This window comes from Caloenas nicobarica, chromosome 1 (assembly GCF_036013445.1).
Source record: "Caloenas nicobarica isolate bCalNic1 chromosome 1, bCalNic1.hap1, whole genome shotgun sequence".
NCBI lineage: Eukaryota > Metazoa > Chordata > Aves > Columbiformes > Columbidae > Caloenas > Caloenas nicobarica.
Window position 1 is genome coordinate 196,643,464 of NC_088245.1, and position 26,627 is coordinate 196,670,090.

Consider the following 26,627-nt stretch of genomic DNA (forward strand, 5'->3'; position numbering starts at 1 on the left):
TAAGAAATTACTGTGAGCAGCAGTAACAAGGGCTCTCCCCACTCGGATTTGTCTCGCACATCTACCCCGGGGAACGCCTTTCCCGCGCTGCCGGCTGCTCCTCCGGCCCGTCCCCCCGCCGCTCCGCAGGGCTGCTCCCTCCCGCACCGGCCAGTCGCCCCGCCGGGGCGCGCCGCCTGCCCTGCCCTCAGGGCAGAGCCCAGCAAGGCGCTCTTCCGCCTGAGGAGGGACTGTGGCGGAGCCCGCAGGATCCGAAGGCTCCGTAGGTCGCCCCTCTAACCCAACGCGGCTGCGCGCGGGTCCGGCACCGAGGGAGCGCCGCGAACCAGGAGCAGCAGGGAGGCTCCCGGGCGGGTTACCCTCTCGGGCAGCGCAGCGCGCTGGCGCGCACCTGTCTCTGCAGACCAAAGAGCGACGTCCCGCGGCCTGGGGCGGAGGCCCCTGCACGGGCGCCTCAGTGCGGCCACCGCGCCCTGCGCGCGCACAGCCCGCACCGCCGCGCGGGACGGCGCATGCGCGAGCCCCACCCCGCGCCCAGCGGCAGCGAGGAAGGCCGCGCGCGCGGCGGTGGGCGGGCCCTTCCGCGGGGACGTTACAACTCGCCGAGGTCGGCGGCGGCGCCATTTTGAATTGGCTGAGGGTGGGAGGCGGCGGTTGCTGAACCGGGCTCCGCGGCACCCGAGATAACCAGCGAGGAAGGAGCGAGGTTTTGAATATGGCAGCGAATAGGAACTTGAAGCAAGTACGGATCGAGAACAGCTCCCCAGCGGCGCCGATGGGCATGGTGGGGGGTGGCGGCGGCAACCTGAAGGGATTGCGGGGCCTAGAAACGGAGAGCGAGGCGGCGGCGGCCATGGCGCTACCGCCGAGCAAAGAAGGTGGAGATGAAGAGCAGGAGGTTGGGTTCACCATCGACATCAAAAGCTTTCTCAAACCTGGCGAGAAGAGCTACACGCAGCGCTGCCGACTGTTCGTGGGGAATTTGCCGACCGATATCACCGAGGAAGATTTCAAGCGCCTCTTCGAGCGCTACGGGGAGCCGAGCGAGGTCTTCATCAACCGGGACCGTGGCTTTGGCTTCATCCGTTTGGTGAGTGTTCCGGCTTCATCCGCGAGCCGGCGTGGCTGCCCCGTAACCCGGGGCTGCCTCTGCAAGCGGGAGGCTCCTGCTCCAGGCTCCCCCCGCCTTTCTTTGTCGGGCGGCTGTACAGAAAGATAGCTGCCCCTCATTCTCTCTCCCTCCTGCTAGCGCTGTTCCCTCAGCTTCCTCTGCCTTCTCCCCCCTCCCCTATTTGCCTCCCTACGCCCAAGCCAGAGGCCTGCGTTGTGAGAAGCTTTCCCAGCCCGTCGCGTTTAGGTTGCCACCTCACTGCGCGATACCCCGCTGGTTTCAGGGCAGCTCCCCCAGTTTGCGTGCTGTTACCACGGGTACTCCTGCAGCCCGGTCTTCCGTGAGTGGGAGATTGCGCTGCGCCATTTGCTTCGTTCCTGTAACACCTGTATAAAGGCTTTCTTTATTTAACTCGGAGAATTTGTCGTACTTTAGGACTAGCTTAAAAAAAAAAACCCCACCTTTTTGTGCGGAAACAAATTTCAGCCTGTACATTTTATTGTGAGTATAGGTTTGGTCTATGAAACAGTTAATTTTAAAGACTGGCCAGGGTTGTTTCGAAATACCACTGCTCACACATCGTGAAAACGGAACGCTTAATCTTAGAATTGCAAAGAAATGAGACTTTGGGTTGTTTAGATTACTTGTGTCTAGATAAGGCTAGATTTTTAGGGATAATACTCAAGTGAGCATGCAAAAAAGGAATCATCTGAAAAACTTAAGATGCTGTATTTAAATGTCAATTTAACGTGCAGGACTAGTTTTCATGACTCCTGTATCTAGAATGCACTGATTTATATAATTCTGGAAATAGCTTTAGAGTGCTTTGAATGTCTCTAGTTACGATTTTTGCATATATTTTACTGGTTAGGATTTTTTTTTTTTTGGTTGTCGTCTTAAAGATAAGTGCTTGTGGCATTCTACATCTTTTACCCTGAGGATCCCCCAGCCTGAATTAGCAATTTTTTGGAGGAAACGTGATATATTTACATGCCATTACTCAATTTTGCATGATTAGATATAGCTTTTATCCGAACTTCCCTTTTCTGTTATGTTTAGGGAATATGGTGTTTTGTTTTTTTTTTTTTAAACAATTTACCTAGTCACTTAAACTGTGGAGAAAATGGCTATCATCTAAATAATAATTTATTTAAATGTAAGGGATTGCACTTATCAAACTCGATGAAAATTTCTGTAATGGGAAAAAGACAGTTATTGATACAGACTGTCTCATGGATGTGGGTGCAGAAAGCCCATAAATGTGAGGAGAATGAATATATGAGCAAATAAGGTAATTTTGTCATTTGTTGATGAAATTCGAATTGGATGTCCTTTGAGAATTCATCCAACAGTGGTAATGAGCAAGTATGGTATTTTCATTTATTTAAAACCAAAACAAACCAAACCACCTTAGATCCTGTAGTGTAATCTTTGAAAATGATGTTTCCTATTATAGGGAGCTAGGGATGTAGAATATAAACATTTGAGTAGTTAAATGTGAGAAAGCATCAAGTTTTCAATTCTACTGAAAGCCTTTACAGAGCAGCACAAATGTATCCATCATAACAATATTTTGTTAAGTGCTCTAATGTGCAAAAAATTTTTTTGTCTGTGTTGTTTTTTAGCATAAATCACAGGGGATCACAATTTTTTTTTTTTCATCTTTTTTCCTCAATCAGTGAACAGGAACTTTGGGGGCTTTTTAGGGGGAGAGGTGGGGAAAGAGTTGAATGACCCTGATGCTAATGTACTCAAGGAAAAAAAATTGTTACTCTTGGGAGGGGTGGGGGAAGAAACCACAAAAGTGATATCTGTTGTATTTGAAAATAAAATACGTAAAATGTTTTATATCTTGAAAAAGGAATCTAGGACACTGGCTGAAATAGCAAAAGCAGAACTTGATGGTACTATTTTGAAGAGCAGACCACTTCGAATTCGATTTGCTACACATGGAGCTGCCCTAACAGTCAAGAATCTTTCACCTGTTGTTTCTAATGAGCTGCTGGAACAAGCATTCTCTCAATTTGGACCAGTGGAAAGAGCCGTTGTTGTAGTAGATGATCGTGGCAGAGCTACAGGAAAAGGTTTTGTAGAGTTTGCAGCAAAACCTCCAGCACGGAAAGCTCTAGAAAGATGCAGTGATGGGGCATTCTTGCTAACAACGTAAGTTCACAGGCTTTTGTTTGAATTCGTGTGAGTATATATTTCTGAAGTAAACGGAAACTGCATTAATGAGTATTCCCTAGTTCTTATTTTATTTTCAAATTATGAAAGCCATCAGGTGAGAAATTAAGGTGTTTTACATCAATACCCCAAATACTCCTGATTTTCTTTTTGTGTGAGGGAAAACCATCTTTTTCTGCTTACTATATATAAGACTTGTAGTTACTATATGAGAGTCTGATAGCAACATTTTGCTTTCCCTTGTATACGTGCATGATTACTTTTTTCTAGTGACACTTTATTTTCATTGCACTCTGCCTGATCCCAGTAACAATCTGACAAAACAACATGCCTCTGTTTTCTTGGCAAAACTGTGCACTAAGTGGCTCGAATTTCTGCAAACTCGGGAAAGTCTTCCTGCATTTATTTCCATCTCGGAAGTTTTATTTGTGTCTTGAAAGGCCCGAAGTACTTTTTTTATTTTATTTTTTTTAAATGAAGACTTAGATTCTGCAGAAGTTTATGGCTACAATCTCTGGAAAACTTTCTATTTCAAGGGCAAGCAAGCTTACAAATTACAGCACTTCTCTCTTGCACCTCTTATTTCTGTACTTGCTGAAGAGAGTGTTAACTGCGGTGCTTCAACACATTCACTAGTGACATTTTCAAGTGCTTTCCTAAAGATCGTGTGAAATGTTATAAATTCAGGATTTTTAAAATTTTTCTGATTCTTGTTTGGGGAAAATAAAGCTGTGGTTCCACAGCATGGAAGCTTGCTGCCATCAAATTGAGGAACCTATACTTCTTTTTCTCTTCCTGCCTCAGCTGTGCTGTTGGTCCATCTGCTTGAGAAATTTCTGATACTTCCATAAGCCACTTATGCTTGCTAAAGCAACAGAAAGTATTTGCTTGGTTTTATTTGGTAGTTTTTTTGCTGTTTAAGCACGTGAAGGTGCTTGCTAACATGAGTGCCATGAACATCAGGCCCAGCAGATGATAAAGCAGGAGAAAATGTTGCCTGGATGAGATTGCAGGTGGGGAAAGAGTCTGGAACTCCTCTTTCTTGTGAAAATCTCAAAATCTTATGTGCCACTGAACTGACTTGGTGGCTACGTAGTGAATTCGATCTGAATATGGCTTTACTGTTATCAGTAGATGCCAGCAATTTTTTCTTATCTCCTGGGTTTTCTTGTCCTAAGTGTTTGAATGGTAGCATGGCGAGCCAAACTAGGGAACTAATCTAGTTCAGTGTTACATGAATGCTATTCTTGGCAGGAGAGATGTGGCAGGGGAAAGAAGCTAGAGTATGAGGGAGGGTTTTCTTGTTCTACCAGCTGAGTAGATTGGTTGGATTGAAATGACCATCTAACCATGGCCTTTAACATGATCTTTACCTTGCTTAGCTGGCTGCCATGTTCCCTAATGTGCAGTTGTGAAGATAATTAGCATGAATGTGCTGCCATGATACTTCAAAGTTTTGCTTCAGAATTTAAAATTTTACATTTTTAGCTGAAAACTCTTTGCCTAATCAGAAGAAAATCTCTCATTTCATGGGCTAAATATATAAAAATCAGGCATTTGAAATGTTAATGTACAGATTTGAAATTGTTGTTTTAAATCATAACTTGTGAAGACCACAGTTCAGTTGCATTTAAATAACAACTGCCAGCAAACTGCCATGCAGATAACATCAGGAGAAACAGTTTCTGAGTTGTGCTCTGTGATTCCAGACTTTTTAATTAAAAAGATTCCATCTTTTTAATTTGCACTCAGTGCCCTAAATTTTATTTTTCAGCTGTTAGTGTTTTTTAAAATATATTGATCTTTTTTCCGTGAAAATATTTGAAAAGTGACAAAGGTGTGGAACACAATAAATAAACACTGGCATTTTGAAAATAATGTCCCTAGCTCTTATTGCTTTGAGGTGTGTATTATAGGCTGTGCTCCCAAGACTGATGCAGAGAGCTTTTTACACAATTCAGAATCCTAACACTACTCTTCCTGGCAGTACTGGCTAATAACTTGCCTCTGATTACTACAGATAATGAGAATTCAAGGAAGGTATTTTCAAAGATAAATTAGGATTCTGATTTGTGAGAGTATAGTTGTCCAAAGAATGGGTTTAAAGTAACTTAAGCAGAAGTGTTTTTCTAATTATCACTGGAATATTAATGCCAAATTATCAAGCTGTTTTCACTTGTAGAGTAACTTTCAAAAGTATCTTTTAATATTCTGTGGAAAACTCTGTTTTGAGTTTGTTTGGTTCTTTGTCAATATAATCATGGCCACTGTTGCCTCACTGACAAAAACAAAAAGGTATTTCCTTCCTAAATATTTTGTAGTTATTCGTAGATGGTTTTGAGATTCTTTTAACCTTTGAGTACTTCATAGCAAACAGAACTACATCAAGTGAGTTGTGGTTTCTAGGTGGAATAGCTGGTTTTGGGTATAGAAACAATTGTTTTTAAAGATAATTCTTAAAATCAGGATTAATTGGAATTCTACGATTTAAGAAGAATTTGCAAGACACAGGAATTTTAGATAACATATGTTAGCTTTCAGGTGGGTTTCCTCAAAATACTAAATTATCTGCTTCATTTTTGATTCAGTTATTCAATTGAAACTGTCTTCCAGAACACCTCGACCTGTTGTTGTAGAACCAATGGAGCAATTTGATGATGAAGATGGGCTCCCAGAGAAGCTAATGCAAAAAACACAACAGTATCACAAGTAAGTTGTGTTCAGATTTTTTTATAAAACATGGTTTAAGTTACTTACTTAGCTTGGTAAATATGTGCTGATTTTTATTTTTGAGATTGTGTAACAGGAAGTAGTGTTTTGTACATTGCCCTATTTCGTATCAAAGGATTAAATGGGACTGTGCCAAGATTTCCTAATTATAGCAAAATTCAGACTTGCTGGTTTAACATTCTGTGTGTTTACTGCAGTACATAGATTCCTGGCCTACACTGAAATCAGTTGGGGCTTGTTGCCAGCCAGGCTATGGTCTTTTACGGATTAGGGATGTGGTCTAATCCTGCAGAGATTTGGATACCCACAGATTTTTTTGTTTTCTCAATAGCCCCCTAACTGGAGAGTCAGTGGGCTGTAAATCTGTTCAGCTCCATGGTTCAGATAAAACTTTGAGCGTGACATGAGAAAGTGAGTCTTGATCATGAAGAAGTCGTCACTTAATTTTTAATATTGAAATTTGATTGCTGTTTAGAGATAATGTTGCCTGAAGCTAAAATGCTTATTCTGGTAAGGCTGTAGAATACAACTTTTTAAAGATATGGCACTATTAGTTACAATATTAGTGTTAGAATGTGAAATAAAATGTTGGTACTTTTTAATGCTTAGAGTTTCTGGCTAATATTCTGAGCTGTCTAGTAGGCTTTTACATTTATTTAAATAACTGGTTTTATTCGTTGCCTGCTTCCTTTAGAAGGGTGAACACACTTAATCTAGTGTTGCAGCTTAGTATTTTGTAGTGATGTAAATATGAATTTTTATCTTCAAATTATATAAATAGAACAGATCTTTATTTGGAAAACTTCCCTGATCATGTTGCTTGTCTTAACAGCTGAATTAAGCTTTGACTAGTTTAGAATGTAGTCATCTGACAGATTGATTTAAAGTCAGATCTACACTTGGAGTGATTGTTTATAAATTCTTTGGCTGTTGCAGCTGTTGATGTGTCCTTCTGTACATTTTAACTGCGAAATTTTTATTAGGGAAAGAGAACAGCCTCCACGTTTTGCTCAGCCTGGAACATTTGAGTTTGAGTATGCTTCACGGTGGAAGGCTCTTGATGAGATGGAAAAACAACAGCGTGAACAGGTTGACAGGAACATTAGAGAAGCCAAAGAGAAGCTAGAGGCAGAAATGGAAGCAGCTAGACATGAGCATCAGCTTATGCTGATGAGGCAAGGTAAAATCAGATAATCTACTGGTATTAAATTTGTTTCATCTTAGATTTTCTTTGTGTAGCATATTGAGCTGTATGTTAAACTTGGAGATTTTGCCAGACGCTATTTAATGAAATGCATTGAACTGAGAAAAAAAGTAATATTTCTTACACATTTCTTGACGATTTGCAGAAATGGATTAAGAAACTCAGAAAAGGGTGATTGTTTAGGTCTTTTTCTTTCACTTTTAAAATTTGTCTGGTGTAAGTAGTTTATGTAAGGAAATGGAATGATAGATTCATACTCATCAGTAAAATTATTTCCTATTTTTGGTGTTGCTTATGGTACTAGTTAGGTATTGTTTGTGTGCTGTGTGTGGGAGAAAATAGAAAAATGATAGCTCGTTTTGGCTGTTCTGTGTACCTCTGATATGATTTTGAATGTTACAGTAGCTGGTGTTACTTTTTTTTTTCCTCTGAAACCCAGCTGAGAAGTCTGAGTGCATAGTATTGTATGTATGTAACAACTCAAAATAACTCACAGTTGCCATGAATTTCAGTCATTCTTGACATTTTAAGATCATGCATCTCTCTTTCATAATTGTTTGGACATCTTATCTTTTGCTAGTGTTGGGTGAAAAAAAGTCCTCTAGTGTTTCTTGGGCAGAGAGGACAGTAGCAGGGCTAGTATCTGGTACTTTTTCTTTGTTAGTCCCCAGAACATATTTTTCCCCAAATGCTGTGGACATGCAGTCACTGCTTTCCAGTTCAGAAATATTGAACTACTACTTGATTTTAGCTCCCTCTGTATGACTGCTGAATTGCAAGACTTTAATGGATGAAGTTTAAATATATTGCATATCTGTCAGAAAGGATCTCAAGGTTTGTTGCATGAATGAAACACTGACTTTTTTTTTTAATCTTAGCTTAAGGGAGATCATGGCTACCTAAAAAAAATTCTTAGCCCTAAGAGATCAGAAGACAGTACAATAACTAGCTTGATAGGCTGAGTAAGAATACATTGTCACTTTAAAGGGATTTGAACTTTGTGAGATTCTAAGTAGTGGATGCATTTCAAAACTTAAAGCCAGGTAACTCGTACAAGTTGTCTGCTGCAATTATTTGTCTTTACCTCTTCTTAAGAATGGACATTTTTGTTGGTAGTACGATTTTCCTGTTTGAGACTGGTTTATCTTAATTTTTTCTGCTGGCTTGAATGACGTGTTGAAAACATCTATATGAGCTGGATTAGAGTATTCGCTGGGTTGGTGGAATTAAAACACCTAAATGCTTGGATATATTGAATGCGAACACATAGTCTTTTTAAAAATCTGTTTTAAAACTTTTTCAAAACTGGAAAAGATATTAAAAGGACCATATTTCATTTTTTTATATAGTATTCTTAAATGTACTGCAACCAAAAGTTGTCATTAGGGAAAAGTTTACTTTGCCTGTTTTTTCTAAATAGGCATGCTTGCTTTTAATGTGAAACCATATCGTTTATATTTGTGCTGAAATACAGAGCATAATAAAATAAAAAACTGTTTAGAAATGCCAAGTTGTTACTGCAGCATCTGAAATGACAACTGTCAAGTTGTTTCTTAGTTTATTTTCCAAGCAAAAAATGTTAAAGCGTTTGGTTTGCATGTAAGCATAGGTATGTCTTACAGGTGAGGAATGTGAATGTTAATGTGATGTAACAACAATGCATGTAATATTTAGTACAACCCCCCCTTTTCAATTAGACACACTTTTAAATTTTGTGTATATGTGTGACTGACATTGGTAAAGGTGGTTCAGTGCTGAAAATAATAGGTTGGATAAATTTACCCTTGGCTTTACTAATTGTTAATATTTGATAGTGCTAATGGTCCAGTTCTAAAACTTAGGCTCTTTCATTTTTTTAGAATTTATCCACCTGTTGCCTGTACTTGATGGCAAGGTTAGGGATTACTTTTTCTTAAATTATCATACCTTAATCATGTTTTAAACTGCAATGACAGTGGCCTTTTTATTAAGGTGGAAAAGGTCTTGATGGTAAAACATGGGAGAGGAGCTTATGTATGTTTGAAGATATTAGAGTTTATTTTAAGATATCTATTAAGCTCCACTTTTATATGGAAAAGGAAGACAATCCTTCTTTTGAAGAGCCACCAGAATATGAATGCTTTTGGTGTTGATATTCCAGTGAGGAAACTAACATTCTGTTAGTGTGGGAGTCCGTGTTTGGTAATGAAACTTCTGAGGCATCAGAACCTAGAATTAATGCTTTTGTATACCTGATGCACAAACCACAGATTAAGGGTATATTAAAGTAGTTACTCTGAAATATGAAATGCAATATATTAGTTGTCTGGAGCTAAAAAGATGGGAAGAATGAGCTCACTAGAGTCCATATACTCCTGGAGTTGAAGGTTTTATAGAAATTGCTTTATGAGAGCTGGTGGGACTTGAACATGTTGGCTTAAGTACTCATTTTTTTGTGGTATTAATACTGAAGGTAGACTTCATTCTTTTGAGTGTCATGTTTTGACAGATTGACTCAGAAGTAATTTATAAAGCAGAATACATATTTCCGCATGTAAGTAAATTGGCATGATATTTCTGATCTACATATTGGTGGTATGCTTCAGACTTTCGTAAATATTCTATCATAATAGTGATTAAATAGTTTATGAAAATACTGGAAAGCGTGACTAAATTTAACTAGAAGTTTCATTCTTTATAAGTTATATGGCAGCTGGACCTTTTTCATCTCTAGAACCTTAAAAAATCAGCAGCTAAAACAGAAATCTTTTTTGGACTTGGTATTCCTGCTTATAGAATTAACTTCCTATGTGAGAGTACGCTTAGATCATCTGCCCTCTGCTCTGCAGGAGGTTGAGGATAAAATGAAGACCTTGCCCTTCTGTAAGCACAAGAAAGTGCTTTCTGTCTTCCCCCCCCCAGCTGCTTTAGTGCAGATTTTTTTTTCTATTCAGAGAGAGGGCCTGTGTCCAACATACGTCAGTCCAGAATTACATCATTGCAGGTCTTTTATATTAATGACTCTGTGCACAGCTGCAACCTGTAGATCTGTATTTTCATCTGGCCTGTAAGGCTTTGTGCGAAGATTCTGCCGTTGTCAAATGGTACTGGAACATAAATTTCAGGAAAGCAAATAATCAGAACTATGCTGTGGAAAAAAATAAGAGGGCACTGAGAAGTAAAACTCTACACCGTAAGAATAGAAGGGAGTAAATGATAAATTTGTAGCAATTTGTGGTAGCAAAAAAGTAGGAAATCTTGTGCAAGTGTATTAACACAAGAAAAAGAGAATGCTGCATAAATTTGAAAGAACAAAGAACTGGCAAGGAAATACCTTTTCCCACAGTGGACGACATTGAGGATAGAATGGGTCAGTTCTTGATATCAGTAATACCCTGAAACAATCTGAAGGTTATTTTTAAAACAAAAAAGTGCACTTGTACTCTGAAATAATAAAAAGGTTATTAAAAAAAAAAAGTGTACTTGTGGTGTTCCCTCAAGTAGCAGGGTAACAGTGACCAGGCCTTCAATGGCAAGTACAGTTGGAAAGAAGCCCTCATACTTTGTGATTCAAATGAATCTTCAATGTAATCATATTCTATTGAAGTGTGAAATGTGTTAGTTTTACAGAAGAGATTGGAAAAATGTGCCTGCAAAATGTGTTTGAGAAAGGACTTCTAGTATCAATAAGGATGCTGTGAGAGTAAAAAAATCTGATAATCATCTTCATTAGAGAAGAAAATAAATACATGATATTTTGGTGAAATGTACTGGTCATTGTAGCTTTTGGATATTAAAGTAAAAGTTTAACTTGTGAACAATATATGCTGATGCAAATTTGAGGAAAGTGATTTACATAGCTAAAAAGATGCTTTGATTAACATGGTAAAGAAATGCATAGAGAAGTGTGTGGAGTAGCTGAACTAAAGCATAAAAGGCGTGTAATAGGTGATACAGTGGAATGTTTCTCATTGTGTCTGTAAATAATGTCACGTGGCCAATATCCTATGAAGACAGAAATGGCAAACAACTGCTTTCTAGAATTAATACTCATTTAAGAAACCATACATTTCCAGGCAGAAATCAATAATGTCAGGAACTAGTACAGCAAAAGTAATTACTATTAGTTGGACCCTGCTTTTTAAGAGCATTGTAAGTGCTTTTTAAGAGGAAATGGCAGTTCCTTTCTGGTAGTGTTAAAGATTAGTCATTTTTAAGTCACTATAAGCAGAGTCATGACAAATCTCTACAGAGGCTCACGTTACAGGCACCTGAAGTTCACATCACTGTTTTCTGATGTGTGCCATGCAGTGGTCTGCAATAGGTAGTGGAGAGTATAAGCCTCTATATGTTGTACTAGTTTTCTTGCTTGTGTGGCTTTCGCAGTACACAGCATTGTTAGAAAATTGATGCTGGCCCTAGATGTAAAACTAGGATGTGATTTAAGTGATTGAGAGTATTTTTCTTTCTCCTTTTATTTGTTTGAAGACTTCAGATTTCTGGTTCCGTAACCTGCTTCAGAGTCTTTGCCAGCCCTGTAGGTTTCCGTGTTTGTGAACTGTGGATCCAGCGTGTTTTCTCATATACTAAACTTCATTTTATTGGAAGAAACTAGTTAAATGCTTTGAGAAAACTCTTTAAAAACTGAATATTAGAACTGTAATCTGACAGCAATAGTGATTATTTTTGTGTTGCCACATTTATGATTGCCAACTTTTATCTTTATTACATTTTTAATCCTGTTAGATCTCATGCGACGTCAAGAAGAACTGAGGCGTTTGGAAGAACTTCGAAATCAAGAACTTCAAAAACGCAAGCAAATACAATTGAGGTATTTTGTCTTCTACTGTGAAAAGGTGTGGCATGGAGCTGATGTAGGCCTGCATGAATTTGGATACTCTAGCTTGCAGAGCTTGCTTTTGATATCAAATAAAAATGTTTCTGCTGCTGAAAAGTTCCTTTTCAAAAGCATAATGTGTGATATTTCTGTTAATGAACAGAAAAGTGATCACTTATGCTAATATAAAAGACTGCTTTTTTCATTTATTTCAGCTCTGCTAGTTCTATTGTAGATTTTTGAGCTTTCTAAATAGTGTAGAAATGTCTTAACATAATTTTTTTGTTTCATATGATTTATTTTAACTTTGTGACTGAAGTGTAGCTCTAATAGAGCTGAATAGTTATGAACGTCCTTCTAAGATTTGTGGGCAGGTGATTTGCATGTGGAATAGAAGCACTGCAAATTTGTAGTCTGACAGGAGATTTTTGAGGGTATTTTCACTTGATATTCTGGTAATGTTGCACACAATTTTTCCTTTAAGGTCTGATTCATACAAATACTTGTTTTCATGCCTCTGCTGCAATTTAAGAAAATAGACATCGTATCATCATCATGATTTGGTTTATACTTTTTATGTTAAATACCACAAGGAGTGTACATGAGAAGAAAAGAACAAGCTACAAACACTTCACAGAGTTAAAAATGCATCTTTTGGTAATATTGAAATGTTTTAATCCATAATGACTTTTTAAAAACTGAAGTATTTTAACCTGGTCACCAAATGTATCTGGAAGAACAGGTATAGAATGCCACTGATATTGTAATTACCTGTATTCCAGTTAAAAAAAATGAATAATATTCAAACCCATCAGGTGGAGTATATTAGCACATTACCTTATAGAAAATTTGAATAATGACTGATTTTGTTTACATGCTCGATCTTATCTCCTGAGACTGTGTAAGTTAACATAGTTTTTGAAAAATATGCTAGACATGAAGAAGAGCATCGACGTCGTGAGGAAGAGATGCTACGCCAGAGGGAACAGGAGGAATTACGGCGACAGCAGGAGGGAGGATTTAAGCCAAATTTCATGGACAATGTAAGTAAAATTCTGTGACCACAAGTTGAAAGTGTAAAATACTTTTTAAAAAAATTGTAATATTTTTACATACTAGCTATTGAGCTATCTTCTTCTTGTTTACTGTTTTTCCTTCAGTATTCCATTGTTCTCATGAGTGGAGTGGTACAAATTTAATAGTGGAGTTATTCTGTTGTTCAGTGGCATCACTTGTTTTTCCTATAAGCTGGTGGAGTGACATTTCAGTTAAGTGAAGGTGTTCAGATAATAATTTGCCTTTTTTATTCAGGAAATGAATTTTTACAATTTTTCTAAGTAGAGTGTCGTGAGAATAAATGATGTTTCCATGAGGAGGTGCCCTACTTTGACTGAAGGTTTAAATTTTAAACCAGTTCAGGCTGTTAAGCCTGTTTAAATTGCTTGGTTTGGTTTATGCTTAACTTATTATGAATAATATACTTCAGAAACAAAATGGGCAGTGTTACCTTCCTATGGAGCCTAAAATCAATCTCCTTTTTGACCCTACTGTAAAACTAGTGGGGTAAAAACCTCAAAATCTTTACTAAAGGAGACCAAAAGATTATAAAATTGGGGAAAAAATTGTCCTCTGCTATAATGTCTACATTATTTATATTAGTAATTCAGGTGTGTTCTGCCTGTGAAGACTCATCATGCAGGACTAGCAAAATGGTAGTATCAGAGAAGTCAACTTCTAGATTTTTGTTATGATCTGTTATGGTATGATTATTTTTTTTTTCCCCACCAACCAAAGCAGTTAAATGAATGCAACCCATATTGTGAGTGCTTTAGTTTCATGTGAGAAGGATGCCTTTTACTGTTATGGCTATTCTTAGTGAGGAAGCAATGAATAAGCAATTCACACAATGCTCTTTTACATTGTTATAACAACTGTAGTCTTCAGGGGGGAAAATTTTGCTCCCCATTACAGGTACAACTTAGTACATAAATGAAACATAAAACTGCTGGTTTCTCAGCTACTTTATGATTTTGTGTTTTGAGGAAGAAATACCCATTTTACATTCTATACCAAAACATTTCTATAGGGTTGAGAAGGATATATTATGTATGTTCTGAGACATCCTAACAGAAGTTAGAAAATAAAACATTTCCTGTACTCAGCAGGACATCTTTTCCTATCCTCTGCCTGTTAGTGTTTTTAGTAAAGATGGGGAGGAAGCAAAATTGTTCCTTTGATGTTAGTAACAGCTATCAGTTGATTTTGTTGATTGTGTTTTGAGAAACTTGCGGCAGAACACAATCATTTATTTCCATATGTGCTCACACTCTAAAAGAAAATTACTTTCAGCCTGTCTTTTCTTTGGGGTGATGAAGATCAAGGATTCAAAACTCATAATGACCTTTAATGTGTTCCCACATATTAGTAAACGTACTTTGTGAAATAGTGTATAACAATTGTCTGATGTAGTTTAGAAATAGCACTTATTGATTGTGACTTCTGTAGTGCCAAATAAGAAATTTCATTTCACCTTAATGTCTTCACGTAGCATCTTTTGGGGTGGCCTTACTTTCTGACCCTGTAAGCTACCTGTGAAAATTCTCCTGTGGCTGATCTGTGAGACCCCTGCTACTTGCTGCAGGAAGAGAAGCTGGGGAGCCACCCCACAGCCTGGGCATGGCAGTAGCTCCCTCAGATTCCATTGCTGTTAGAAGATTGTGGCCCATACCTTGCAGCTTTGGGTGCTGAGAAAACTAGATAATGTTGACCACAGCAGCCTCCAGCAGTTTTCTTCTTGCAATTGTCTTGAGATGAATTTATGGAGCCTCTGTGCTTGAATTGCTTGCCACAGTTTGGCCATCCTCGTGCTTATCTGCATCTTTAAATTCTGAGCTCTGTGTGCATAGAAACTGTTCACGTTGGTGTGCTGGACATGACAAAAAGTATAGTGTGAGAAGAGGAATGGTTCAAATGCAAAGCACTTTAGTCACTATGCACCATTTTTGTGATTTTATAAGATGAAATTTTTTTGTGGGAAAGGTAAAGATGGAAGAATGCTTGGAAGGAGTGTAGCTTTCCCACTGAATTGCATTAGTGGGATTGTGTGTTCATCTGGAACTAATTAATACACTGCAAGAATATATAGATGTAGCTGTGCAGTGACAACGCTACCAAATGTGTTAGAAGTTACATAAAGGAATATGTAGTACAGGTGGTGTTTTTTTAATGTCTTGTCAAGTTGAAGTGGCATATACAATAATTTAAAAAAGTGTTTTCTTTAGTCTTCAGACTAATCTTTAGTATTCTGGTCATTTGTTGACTTAGGCTTTGCTTCTACTGTCCTTTGAACTTTAAAAGAGGAAGAATTCAAACAAAATTGGAAGTGATGTATTTACTTTCTCTAGCAACTGTTTCCAATAAGGAGAGCTGTGTGAGCATGGCCTATCATTTTACAGGTGTTCATTATAATATGTCTTTTGATAACTGTACTTATATAAATGGGAATTTGAAAAAGCCTTTGCATTTTGCAACAGAGAAGAATTGCAAACCATTTCTGGAGATTGTGATATGATACATAAAATCTTCTTTCAATTTAGTAGAATTTCTTATACAGCTAATTTTTTTTAATTCATTCTTGGTAATAATTCTTTACTGTGAACAGACTCCATCTGGTAATTGCTTCTAGTCTGAGATTACCATTGTATACACACTGAAAAAAATTACCTGTTTTAAGAGTTTAAAACTTGCCTTTTGGTGAAAATTGCATTTTGTGATACTGGTGTATCAGGTCTTGATAAACTCTTTTGGCATAATCCCTTTATTTAAGTCTTCTGCCAACCATATATTTAGAAGGAAAAGAATTATTGTTTCTAATCCTTGTTTTTGTTTCTCAAAAGCTTTGAAAAGTAAGCTTCCTTCACTTATATCCTATCTCTTTTTACTGTTCAGTGTAAAAGGACATAAATGGTAAGTGCAATGACAACCAGAATTGTAACCTGTCATATAGGGCTGCAGTATTAGGCTTTCCTCTTTAAAGTTTCTTTCTGTAGCTTTTCTTTAACTTCTTAAATTTTGATTTTTCTTTTCAAAGTTGAAAAACATTGTGTAATCAAGTTTAATGCAGTTACCAGTTACTCGGTTCAGTTACAGATGATATAAATATTTTCTGTGTGAGGATCTCTGTTCCTGAAGCATTCTTGTTCATGGTCATGATGTACATTAAAAATTTGATTGCATTGATTGTTAGTCTAATGGGCAGCCTGGTGATGCCTAGCCAATTTTATTAATCTAGTTGTGTGATCACTAGTAGATAAGTTATCCGTAAACACTTTTGTATTGGTTAGGGTTTTTTCCTTGCTTTCTAAAAATTGATTAGTTAAAATCTGCTGTTAGAGCTTAATATATACGCATTCTAATATGATAGCTTAATCAGGAACCTTGTTTTCCTCTAATATTTTGCTGATTTGTATTTTGCATACGTATTTCTTGCTAAAAGAGGAGCTTGCTGGTGGTGATTAGAAGTAATACTCTATTTTTCAGCAGCACAAGTATTTTCTAAAAAAAATATAATACTTCTAAGTGCTAGTAATACATTAATTATTCAAACTGTGCAAAAGTTACTATCCTATTGTGAATGGCTTATATAGATTTACATTGTTAAATCTTAAACAGAGCCTTTTAAACAAATAATTCCAGTTACAGGAACTACTTTTATTCATATCACCAACTTTGAAAAGAGTGATGTATATTTAGTGTATTAAAATAGTTTTCGTACATCTATAAAAGAGACCAAAATATGTAGGAGTTGTAGTCTTAGTTTTATGGTGCACAAATTTAATTCTATAGTAACACTGCAAAATAGTGTCTGGTCGATATTGTACTTAACAATAGCTGTGATACTGGCCTATGGCTTACAGCTCTTCTTACTGATGGTTTAAAGAGGAAGTTGAGATTTTTGGGAGTCCTCATCCTCTTCCCTCCAAGGAAACTCCCCGTTTTTGAACTGTAACTTGCATATGCAAGGAACTGTTTCTTGTGAATTCGTTGGTTTCAACCTCTGAACGCTTACTGTTCTTTCATGTAAGACTTTATATATTAATTACTTTTTTTTTAATCTCTTAGTCTTTTCAAGAATTATTTCTAGGTTTTGTTTAGCTTTCCTTTAGTTCTTCTTACACAGAAGCACTGCTGCTCAAGTATGTTGTGTAAGTATCAGCATAAAGTGGCAGCTGCTAAAGCAGTGGAGATTGCCTCAACAGCAAAGATCGTAGTGGACTTGGATCAAAAGCTCTAAGACAGATGACAGCAAGGAGTAAAAAAGCATGTCCCAAAACAACAACAAAGATCATAGCTTCAGGAATACCAGAAACTCGATTGGAAAAAAGCTCCTGTATATTAAGTCTTTGTTTTAAGAGTTTTATCCTTTAGAGTGGTTTATAAATGTAGCTTCCCATTTATTTATTATTTTGAGCCTACTGAGATAGATCTTATTCCCTCACTTCTACCTTCACTTGCAAGTTTAGTGGACATTTTTGAAACAAGACTATCAGATTTCCTTGGACTTCTGTAATTAAGGAATAGTTTTTTGTACTTCCTGGCTCTTAAGTGAATAGAACTGCATTTTTTTTCTATCTTCTGATTCCATTCTGCTCAGAAGCTTCAGTTATGTAAGAAGGCTGAATTTTCATTGAATGCAGAATTGTTTCCTACCTTATTCAAAACTAAACTAAGCTAAAGCAGATTTCTAATAATAAAAATTTCCAAGGATCTTTTCAAATTTGATCTGTTTTCTACTAACAATACATTTTGGTTATTTTATCTTGACAGTGTAGTGTACTTAATGAAGCTGATGGTGGTGAAGTTTTGTGAGGTTGTATGAATATAGTCTCTTTCTTAACAAACTGCTATGAAGCTAGGCTGCTTTATAGAAGCTCTTTTGTAGAATTTGATTGGGAGAGATTTATTACCTCTGTATTGCAATCCAGCATACATACTTGTGGAAGAAGTAAATGGTTTGTGTTTGACACCTTAAAAGCCTTTTGAGGTAAAATAAGCTTGGATGGTTAAATGTAGAACTAAAAAAACAAAACAAAAAACCAAACCTAAACAAACAAAAAACCCCAACCAACCAAACACAACCTGACAAAACATTCCTGCTTTCTTGGCAGTGTTTTTGCTTCAGTGATTTTCTTCCTATGCATAAAGCAGCATAGGCTGCAGAAAGCAGTTCATAAATATGCAGTTTGTGGTTTTGTGGGTGGTCTTAGTTTTGGCAGTAGCACTAAACTTTTTTTTTATTTTTGCAGGATTGCAGTGATATGTATTAGTAAACAGATGCTTCAATCTTGACTTTCTTCTATTTCTCAAAAAGTGTTTTAGATACTAAATTTGGTGCTTCAGGCAAGAATAATAGTTCCATAATAGGGCTTAAAATATTCACACGGCATTATTTTCAGAAACTAAAGAAGTTGTTTTCAACCTTTATACTGCCAGATATCAAAACTATCTTAACTGTCATATCTGCTTTTAGTATGAAAAGACACTGCATAAAAATCACTGCAGAACTTCAGGTGTCTTTTTGTGGCATATTATGTGTTCGTATATATAAACCAAAGCTATTTAAGGAATAAGATACTTTTTGATTGTAAGTATTTATTTCACGACCATTTTAGGATGCTTCATAATTGACTTTTTAGATCATGTTTTTATGTGTATCAAGGATGCTACTAAGGTAATTTTTCTGTAATGAAGCAAATATTCGTTACAATGTTACATTTAATGTATAACTTTATATGTCAGTGTGTGTGAACTATGAATATTTAGGGTAATGTGGTAAGTTTTTGTGTTAAATTATGTTATAGATATTTAGGAGACTAAAATTTTTTACCCTGTTGCCATTATCTTCCAAAGTTTGCACAAAATGCTTTAGAACGTACTAATAATTACTTCATGTGAACTTGCAAAGAGAACAAGTGACCATTCATAAGTAATTTTTGTCCCTTAATGTGCTGTCAGAAGTGCATAACTCTCCAGTACAAATTTAGGTGTTGCAGTACTACTTGTAAGCATTCCTAGGTTTGTTCTCTTCTACACTACTTGATAAGAAGTTTTTTTGTCTGTGCTTTTTAGATTGTCTGTTTTCCTTTATAACTTAATTTTCTTTCAGTAAGACTAATGGATCAAGAAACTAAAAGAGCACTTTTGAAAAGATACTTCATATGCAACAGCAAAATTACATCGGTCTTTGTCAGTTGTCAAGTTTTATGAGGCCTCAGATTTAGCAGATGCCATTTTTGTTCAATTATTAATGGAAAGACTTCAAATGCATCTCGTGTACTTATTTATAGAATACTCCATTTGCATACTTAGCTTCTCTTATTTTATGCATTTTACAGATAAAATGAAAAAAAACTAAAGAGCAGATTATATTATAAAGTCTATATTCCATATTTTAAATATAATTTCTGAAAATAGTTACTGCTCACAAATTAAACAAGATCTAATGTTCCTCAAATACTGAGTTCTTCAATTTTACATCTTCTGACAAGTAAGAATGAGGCTTTTATAAAGAATTTAGACAAATCCTGTATTAAGTAATTGTTTGATAACTTCCTTACATATTTTAAAGAAGCTAAAGTTTATGTTTGCCTTAATTTTCATTTTTTCTTCCTCAGCTACTGGAGTTAAGTTTGACTTGGAGTTTGTACACATATTTACCCAGACTAAGAAGAAATTAACTTTCCGTTTCAGTTATCTACTTGGTACTTATTTTGGACTGATCCTCCTGTCCAAATTCTGAGATCTTACTTGGTGGCATTGAGACTTCCAGCCAAAATAAGTTCTGGAAAGTTTGTCTTTATTCAAAAGGTCTGTGTTTAAAGAAAGAAGAAAATATCCAAAATATCAAAAAAGCAATAAATGAGTCTGTAGAAATAGTATTTTTGATGTGAGGAAACCTGTTAGTGGATCTCTTGCTTAGTCTGAGGAAAGCTTAAGTAAGATCTGATTTCTCTGTCAAGAGGCAGTGCTTCCTGAGTAGTTTTTTTTAGCAAGAGCAGTAAGCCTCTGACCTTTTGCTTAGCCTCTAACGTTCTGCTTCAGTAGCTCTCAGAGAGTGGAAGATTTTAATAGTGGTAATGCAGTTAACTGAGGCATAGAAATTAACTTGTCTTAATGAGGTTGTCTTTTGATACCAAGCTAAATGCTATTTTTTTAATAAAAATATATGATGTTTTTTCTCAGTATTTCATAAGCCTCCTTTCTGTAGTGTAGGCATCAAATAGTTTATCTCATTACCAGAGCTAGTGCTTGTTTTGGGTTATTAACTCTTCTATGAGGAATATGGAATTTAAGCCTGATATTTCTGTCTTCCATTAAGCCTTTCTTTAGGTTCCACTTCAATTTTCCAGAAATCAGATAGTTTTGTTAGATGAATTAGCATTTTTAATAAGCTGCCTGCTGGAAAACAACCTGTGGGTATTGGTCAGCAGCCAGCTGAACATGAGCCAGCAGTGTGCCCAGGTGGCCTAAAAGGCCAGCAGCATCCCGGCTTGTATCAGGAGCAGTGTGGCCAGCAGGACAGGACCAGAGCAGTGATCGTCCCCCTGTACTGGGCACTGGTGAGGCTGCACTTTGAATCCTGTGTTCAATTTTGGGCCTCTCACTACAAGAAAGACATTGAGGTGCTGGAGAGAGTTCAGAGAAGGGTAGCAAAGCTGGTGAGGGGTCTGGAGCACAAGTCTGAGGAGCAGCTGAGGGAACTGGGGCTGTTTAGTCTGGAGAAAAGGAGGCTGAGGGGAGACCTCGTCACTGTCTACAACTACCTGAAAGGAGGTTGTAGCATGGAGAGTGTTGGTCTCTTCTCCCAAGTAACAAATGATAGGACAAGAGGAAATGGCCTCAAGTTGTGCCAGGGGAGGTTTAGATTGGATATTAGGAAAAGTATCTTCACCACAAAGGTTATGAAGCACTGGAACAGGCTGCCTAGGGAAGTGGTTGAGTCGCCATCCCTGGAGGTGTTTAAAAGAGGTGTAGGTGTGGCACTGGGGACATGGTTTAATGGTGAACTTGACAGTGCTAGGTTAATGGTTGGGCTTGATCTTAAGGGTCTTTTTCAACCTAAGTGATTCTATGATCTGGAAAAGACAACATGATGTCAAAATTAGTTTTTTCAGGCTTTGTTTCTCTTTTATATATGGTGCTGGTTTTTATAATTATTTTAAAATTTTATTTACTTATGGAATCCTTGTGTTTGTTCCCCCCTGCCCTTTCTGAACTATTAAACTTTTGTTTGTCTATAGGGGAACTTGTATGCTTTTTAGGTAAGAGCTAACTGTTTTTGTTTATCCCTAATTATACCTATTCATTGTGATTCCCATTGTGTCCCTGACATGATTCTGACCTTTGGGTCCATAGTACATAAATAAAATAGTAGTTTTTGTTAGATATCATTTGACGAAAGCAGACGCTATCTTAAGAGTTAATGTGTGGGGACGTGGGTCAGGGGATTTAACTAGAAAACAATTTTTATTAATCTGTTCTGATTTGTTTGGATGACCAGTTTCTTAAACTTTTTATTAAAATACTAGAAATGCCTGGTACAATGTATATTGTTTTCCTGACAATTCTGTTTATTCAAATGATAAGCATCTTTCTTCATTAAGTCCACCTCATCTTGCTCCTGTTTCATCGTATGTGACCTCCAGGTTGTATAAAAGTACTAACTGGAAAACTGGAGAGCAGGAAAACTATGGAGCCTGGTTTCATGGCAGGAAGTTTCACTGATGTTTCTTTGTTCATGTTTTACATGTTTAAGCACTGTATATGTGGACAGGCCAGAACTTTGTTGAAGAAATCTTAAATGTTGAACTATTCTGACTGTATGCAACATTCATAACGTATAAAAGACGGAATATATTTGTTAGAAGTTTCTCCTACAGCACCTCCTTTTCGCGATGAAAGTATGCCTCAGTCTTAGTTTGAAACTTTGGTTTTCGTATATGACTTCCATATTCTAGTCACTTGGGTAGATCAGATCAGTTATTGGATAGCGACTACAATTGGAGGGGTTTTTTTTACAGTTTAGTCAGCATATTATCTACTTGGTGAGGAAAAATTGTTAATCCAAGTGTCTGGAAAAGAGCCATATTTAGTGTACTGTGGCTACAACTAGTGCTGCTTTTAAAGTGTTTTAAGTTGATTTTGCCATGTTATATTTGACATTCCAATTCTGAGGTAGTTAAATTTTTACATAAACACATAAGTGTTATTCTTGGCTAGTTAGGTTTTTTTTCCTAAGTAAACATGGATGACTTTCACTGCATCTCATCCTTGGTATTGCAGTTGGGGAAAATTGTTGTTTTGAATCAGTCAAGTGTTCACTCTGAATATTTGCCTAGGTTTGTTTCATGTGCAAGGAAAAGTTTAATATTTGTGAAATCTAAAATGCAGCACTGTTTTATAACACCCAGTTTTCAGTTAAATATTTTAATGTATTTCTGCATGATGGTACAATTAGCTCAGACTTCCTTGCCAGTTAGACAGCCCTTCAGCTCCACACCCACCAGGATGAACTGTGGAGTGCAACTTGTTCTGTGAATGTAAGGTATCTTCCATGCTTCCATGGATGTCTGTTTTGATACTTACCTACTCTCATGCTGTTTCTACAGCTAAAATAAACTCAGAACAATTCTAAGTTGCAGCATAAAATTCTCTGATATGCCTCTGAAGATGTGAATATGTTACGAATGTAATGTGATTATCTTACATGTATCAATTGTGAACTTGGAGATATGGAGATAATACTTTCAGAAAGTAGTTTTGCAGGTAAGCAAACAGTTGAGTGCCTTAAATTGATTACAAATGAAGAAATATTTGTGTTCTTTTCAGCTGTTGATTTGTATTTTAAATTTATGTTTTTCACTTCATTATTGCCATTCAAAAAGTGAAGCTAATAGAAATCCAAGAAGTGTTTTTATATATTGGTTCCATGGATTTGAAGTGGCTCTTGACTCTGGCGAAACTGAATTAACTGACAGAATGTTGTGATGAGGAAGTTGCTATTAAGAGAGTTAATATATATAGATATCCTCTTTTTTTAAAAAGAATTTCCAAATCTGTTGAAATGGTTAACTTCTCTAAGCACCCTTGTCTTGTAAAAAATGGTTTAAGAATTTTACCTTAAAATATTTGAGAAGCAGAATTTTATCTTCTTTGTGAATGTTAGTTGTTAGCTCAAGGAGAAGTTTTGACAGAATACTTCTGTTTCTGTTTGCTCTCAAATGGTCAACGATGTTTGGGGGGGGGAAAAAAAGTTCTGTCTCTGCAGTTATACCCTCAGAGAGTGCTTAATTTGTAATAGCCATAGACACTGAAAGGGTATGGTAGGATTTTCCTTTGCCTGAACAGATGAGGTAAAGATGATTGAATAGAGGCATGGAATTAAAATATTTGGATTTTATTCCTGGCTACTGTTTATATGTAAACCGTTTTGGGCCAGAATTTGCCATCTGTAAACAGTGACCTTGTGGAAAATGTTTACCAGCCAAAAGTTGTGAGAAAATGAGGAACTATAGTTAACTTGCCTTTTTAGTCAGTTTTATTCTGTTGATGTTATATATACAATATTTTACTGTATTATAACAAATGGAAGTGGGAGAGGTGGGAGCACTGTAATCAACAGAGTAGGTTCTACTGTAAATCTTGTTTTATTTTAGACTGGTTTTTGTCAACAAGTTTAGATTGTCATTTGAATTTTTGGCCTGTAATATAGGATTATGAAAGAATGAGTTTTATGTCAAACAAACCCGCAGTAGCTTATGTGATAAAAGGTCTTAAAAGGCACATATGCTTTTTAAATGAAAATATATTTATTCTTCCTTTTATTCAAGTTGTTGTGACTTCTGGATATTTTCTGTAAAAGACTGCAATTCTCAAGCCTAGCGTCTAAGATCACTAGATAAAGACATTCAGAAAAATCTGTATGCATGTATACAACATCTGTAGTACTAGTGGTCAGTTTTTAATATTGAAGATGGCTGAATATCTCTACATTGCTGAATTCTCAGTTGTCTACATGATAAGGTGTCTATTAATGAATGTCTTTCAAAAAAAAAAGTTTTTAATATTACCTTTTCTGGCTCAGACAGTAAGTATTCTTTTTGTTCATTTGTTACGAGATGAAAACCAGTAATGATTTTTCATACTCTTTTCACATAGTTTTGAATTTAATTTGTCTTTTCTAGTTCATTTGACTTACTGTTTACAGCAGTGGTTATTTTCTGCTGCTTGTGACATAGGAGTGAGAAAATGTCTCAGTTTTATAACCATTGCAAATATTTTGAATTGTTCTCCTAGTCTATTTGCATTCTACCTCAAACTTAAATTTGGAAAAAACCCAAAAAACAACCACAATTTTTGTCAGTATTTTAACATTTTACTGAGAGTGACTCATTATTGCAGACCGATTTCACTCTAAGATGTTAGCCATTTTCAGTTGACTTTTTTTTGAAACAACTTAAACCAGCTCTTAACCTGTCTTCTTGCATCAGTATTTTTCTACAAGATCTTTTAGTTTTCCCTTTGCAAATTTTGAAGTAGTACCTGAAACACATTTCCAGACTGGAACAAGCCCGGTATGCCATATGGATGTTGATGAATAGCAGGAGTGTTTTGGAGTCTTCTGTGTTTTGAAAAATAAATGTACTTTCCTCTTTTATTGGTGGTGTTTTGGTCCACATTTTATAGAAAGAAATTATTTTTTAATCCAGTTTTACTTTTTGATTGCGTAAGTATATACTCACGTTCTGCAGGATGTTGCAGGTTTGCTGTCTAAGAGAAATAACTAGAAAATTTTCAATTAAACCCTAAACCAACACATACAAAAAACCCCAAGACAAAAAGGAACACCTGAAATGTAAGTAAAAGCTGGTACATAGGATAATGGTTCTTCTGCATTACAAAGCAAAGAACAACATGTGGACTGCTGCCTTTTATAAACAGCAGTCATATTTAGAAGGTATGAAATACAATTTTTCTTGGCCAGGGTGCAAGAACAGCAAGTATACTAATGTACTCGGCTGTCTTTTGACAAAGATTTTGAGGAAAACTTAAAATCTCACAAGTCATGTTGAAACTAGTCTTAAGAAGATGACTTGCAACAATATCTTTTGAGATAATAGTAACGTAATGATTGCTCATTCTTGAATGTTTTCAATACTTGTAATCAGATTGCATTAATAAGACTTCGCAGTCTTAATTAATGACAGTCTTTTGAGTGCTAGTGCATACAATGACATTTACACTACAGTGTTTAGTAAAAACTTGTTGCAGTTCCTGGCACCTTTCAGTCTCCTTGATGCTCTTAAATTTGAGGGGCCTCCTGGTGGGCTGGCTTCTTTTAGATTAGCATAGAGACTGTCTCTTCTGTATTAAATAATATTTTCTCTCAGAGGATTATTAAATGTTGCTGATTAGTGAGATGTCCCCTAAATGTCTTTGTAATGTGAGTAATATTAGTGCAATTAAACTACTTTATTTGACAAAATTGTCAATGTAGACCTGACTTTAAAACATCGCGTGAAGATTGATGTGTTGCAAGGGAGTCAACTTCACATTGGGTTTTGCTTCCAGCTGTAGGAGGATGACTTAAAAGCATACTGGGAGGATCGCCATTATTTCACACCGTACTCTCCCCAATAAAGCCCAACAACTTGTGCGTTTTGGAAAGTAGAAGCTAGTTTTACCTAAACAAAGGAAGACCTTAAACTGTCTTCAATCTTGTAAATAAATGACTGGTATTAAAGATGAATTGGAGAGAATATGTAGCTTTCTTTTTGAAGACAGTTTTTTTCTAAATCTCTAAGACGGAGGTATCGAGCATATGTGCGTTCTCTCACGCACAAAGCTGCAATCCATTTCTTACTATTCCCGTGTTAATGTGTGTTAGGTGATGCACTGAAAGGCTTTTCAATACTTAGTTAATGAAGTTGTACAATGTAGTACTATCTTACCCAATTCTTTATTAATCCTATGTAAAATATACTAGTATATGTTACAAGGTATATTAAGACATGTTTTTAATATGCTGTGGTATAATATAAATTTAGTATTATTTTTTATTACAATGCGTCTGTGATTTTAAAACATTATTTGAGGTGAAGTACTTTTTTTGTATTTTTAAAGAATAACTTCATCATAGGTTAGTAAATATTTTTGGCTCGTTTTAACTGCATTTGTGTTTTTTTCTGTGGGGTTTAGATGCTGAGGACTGCCCTCAGCAGCTGACTGCTCTCCCAAAGATGTTTAAGGGAAATGAAGGAAGGCCACACAGAAGTTGAATTTCTTTCTTTGTTCCCAAAACAAAAAGCACAGAAAAAAGATGTAGTGCATGGAAGTTTTTCCCAAATACATTCCTATACTTTTTCTGTTAATTAGTTTTAAAATAAATTACTGATATTAATGTGCCAGTTTAAGCTTACAGGGTAAGTGTTCTTTTATGCTGTATCTTAGCATTATTTTGTTTACCATTCCATAGCTGAAAGGTGAATGAATAGTCCTGTGTTAGTTGGAAAGTGCATCTCCTG

General features: G+C 36.5%; 1 protein-coding gene across 12 annotated transcripts in view; it reads left to right on the top strand.

Moving 5' to 3' along the window:
- Nucleotides 1–635: 635 nt before the first annotated feature.
- Nucleotides 636–26,627, top strand: part of PSPC1 (paraspeckle component 1) — a 74,784-nt gene continuing 48,792 nt past the window's right edge. For all 12 annotated transcript variants that reach the window (XR_010605653.1, XR_010605651.1, XR_010605652.1 and 9 more), the window contains exons 1-6: nt 636–1,090; nt 2,973–3,274; nt 5,909–6,004; nt 7,009–7,205; nt 11,955–12,039; nt 12,980–13,088. Coding sequence is in view for 4 of the 12 variants with exons in the window: in XM_065626947.1 (XP_065483019.1) it covers nt 716–1,090; nt 2,973–3,274; nt 5,909–6,004; nt 7,009–7,205; nt 11,955–12,039; nt 12,980–13,088 (1,164 nt within the window). In the remaining 8 variants the exon portion in view is untranslated. The remainder of the gene's footprint in view (nt 1,091–2,972; nt 3,275–5,908; nt 6,005–7,008; nt 7,206–11,954; nt 12,040–12,979; nt 13,089–26,627) is intronic.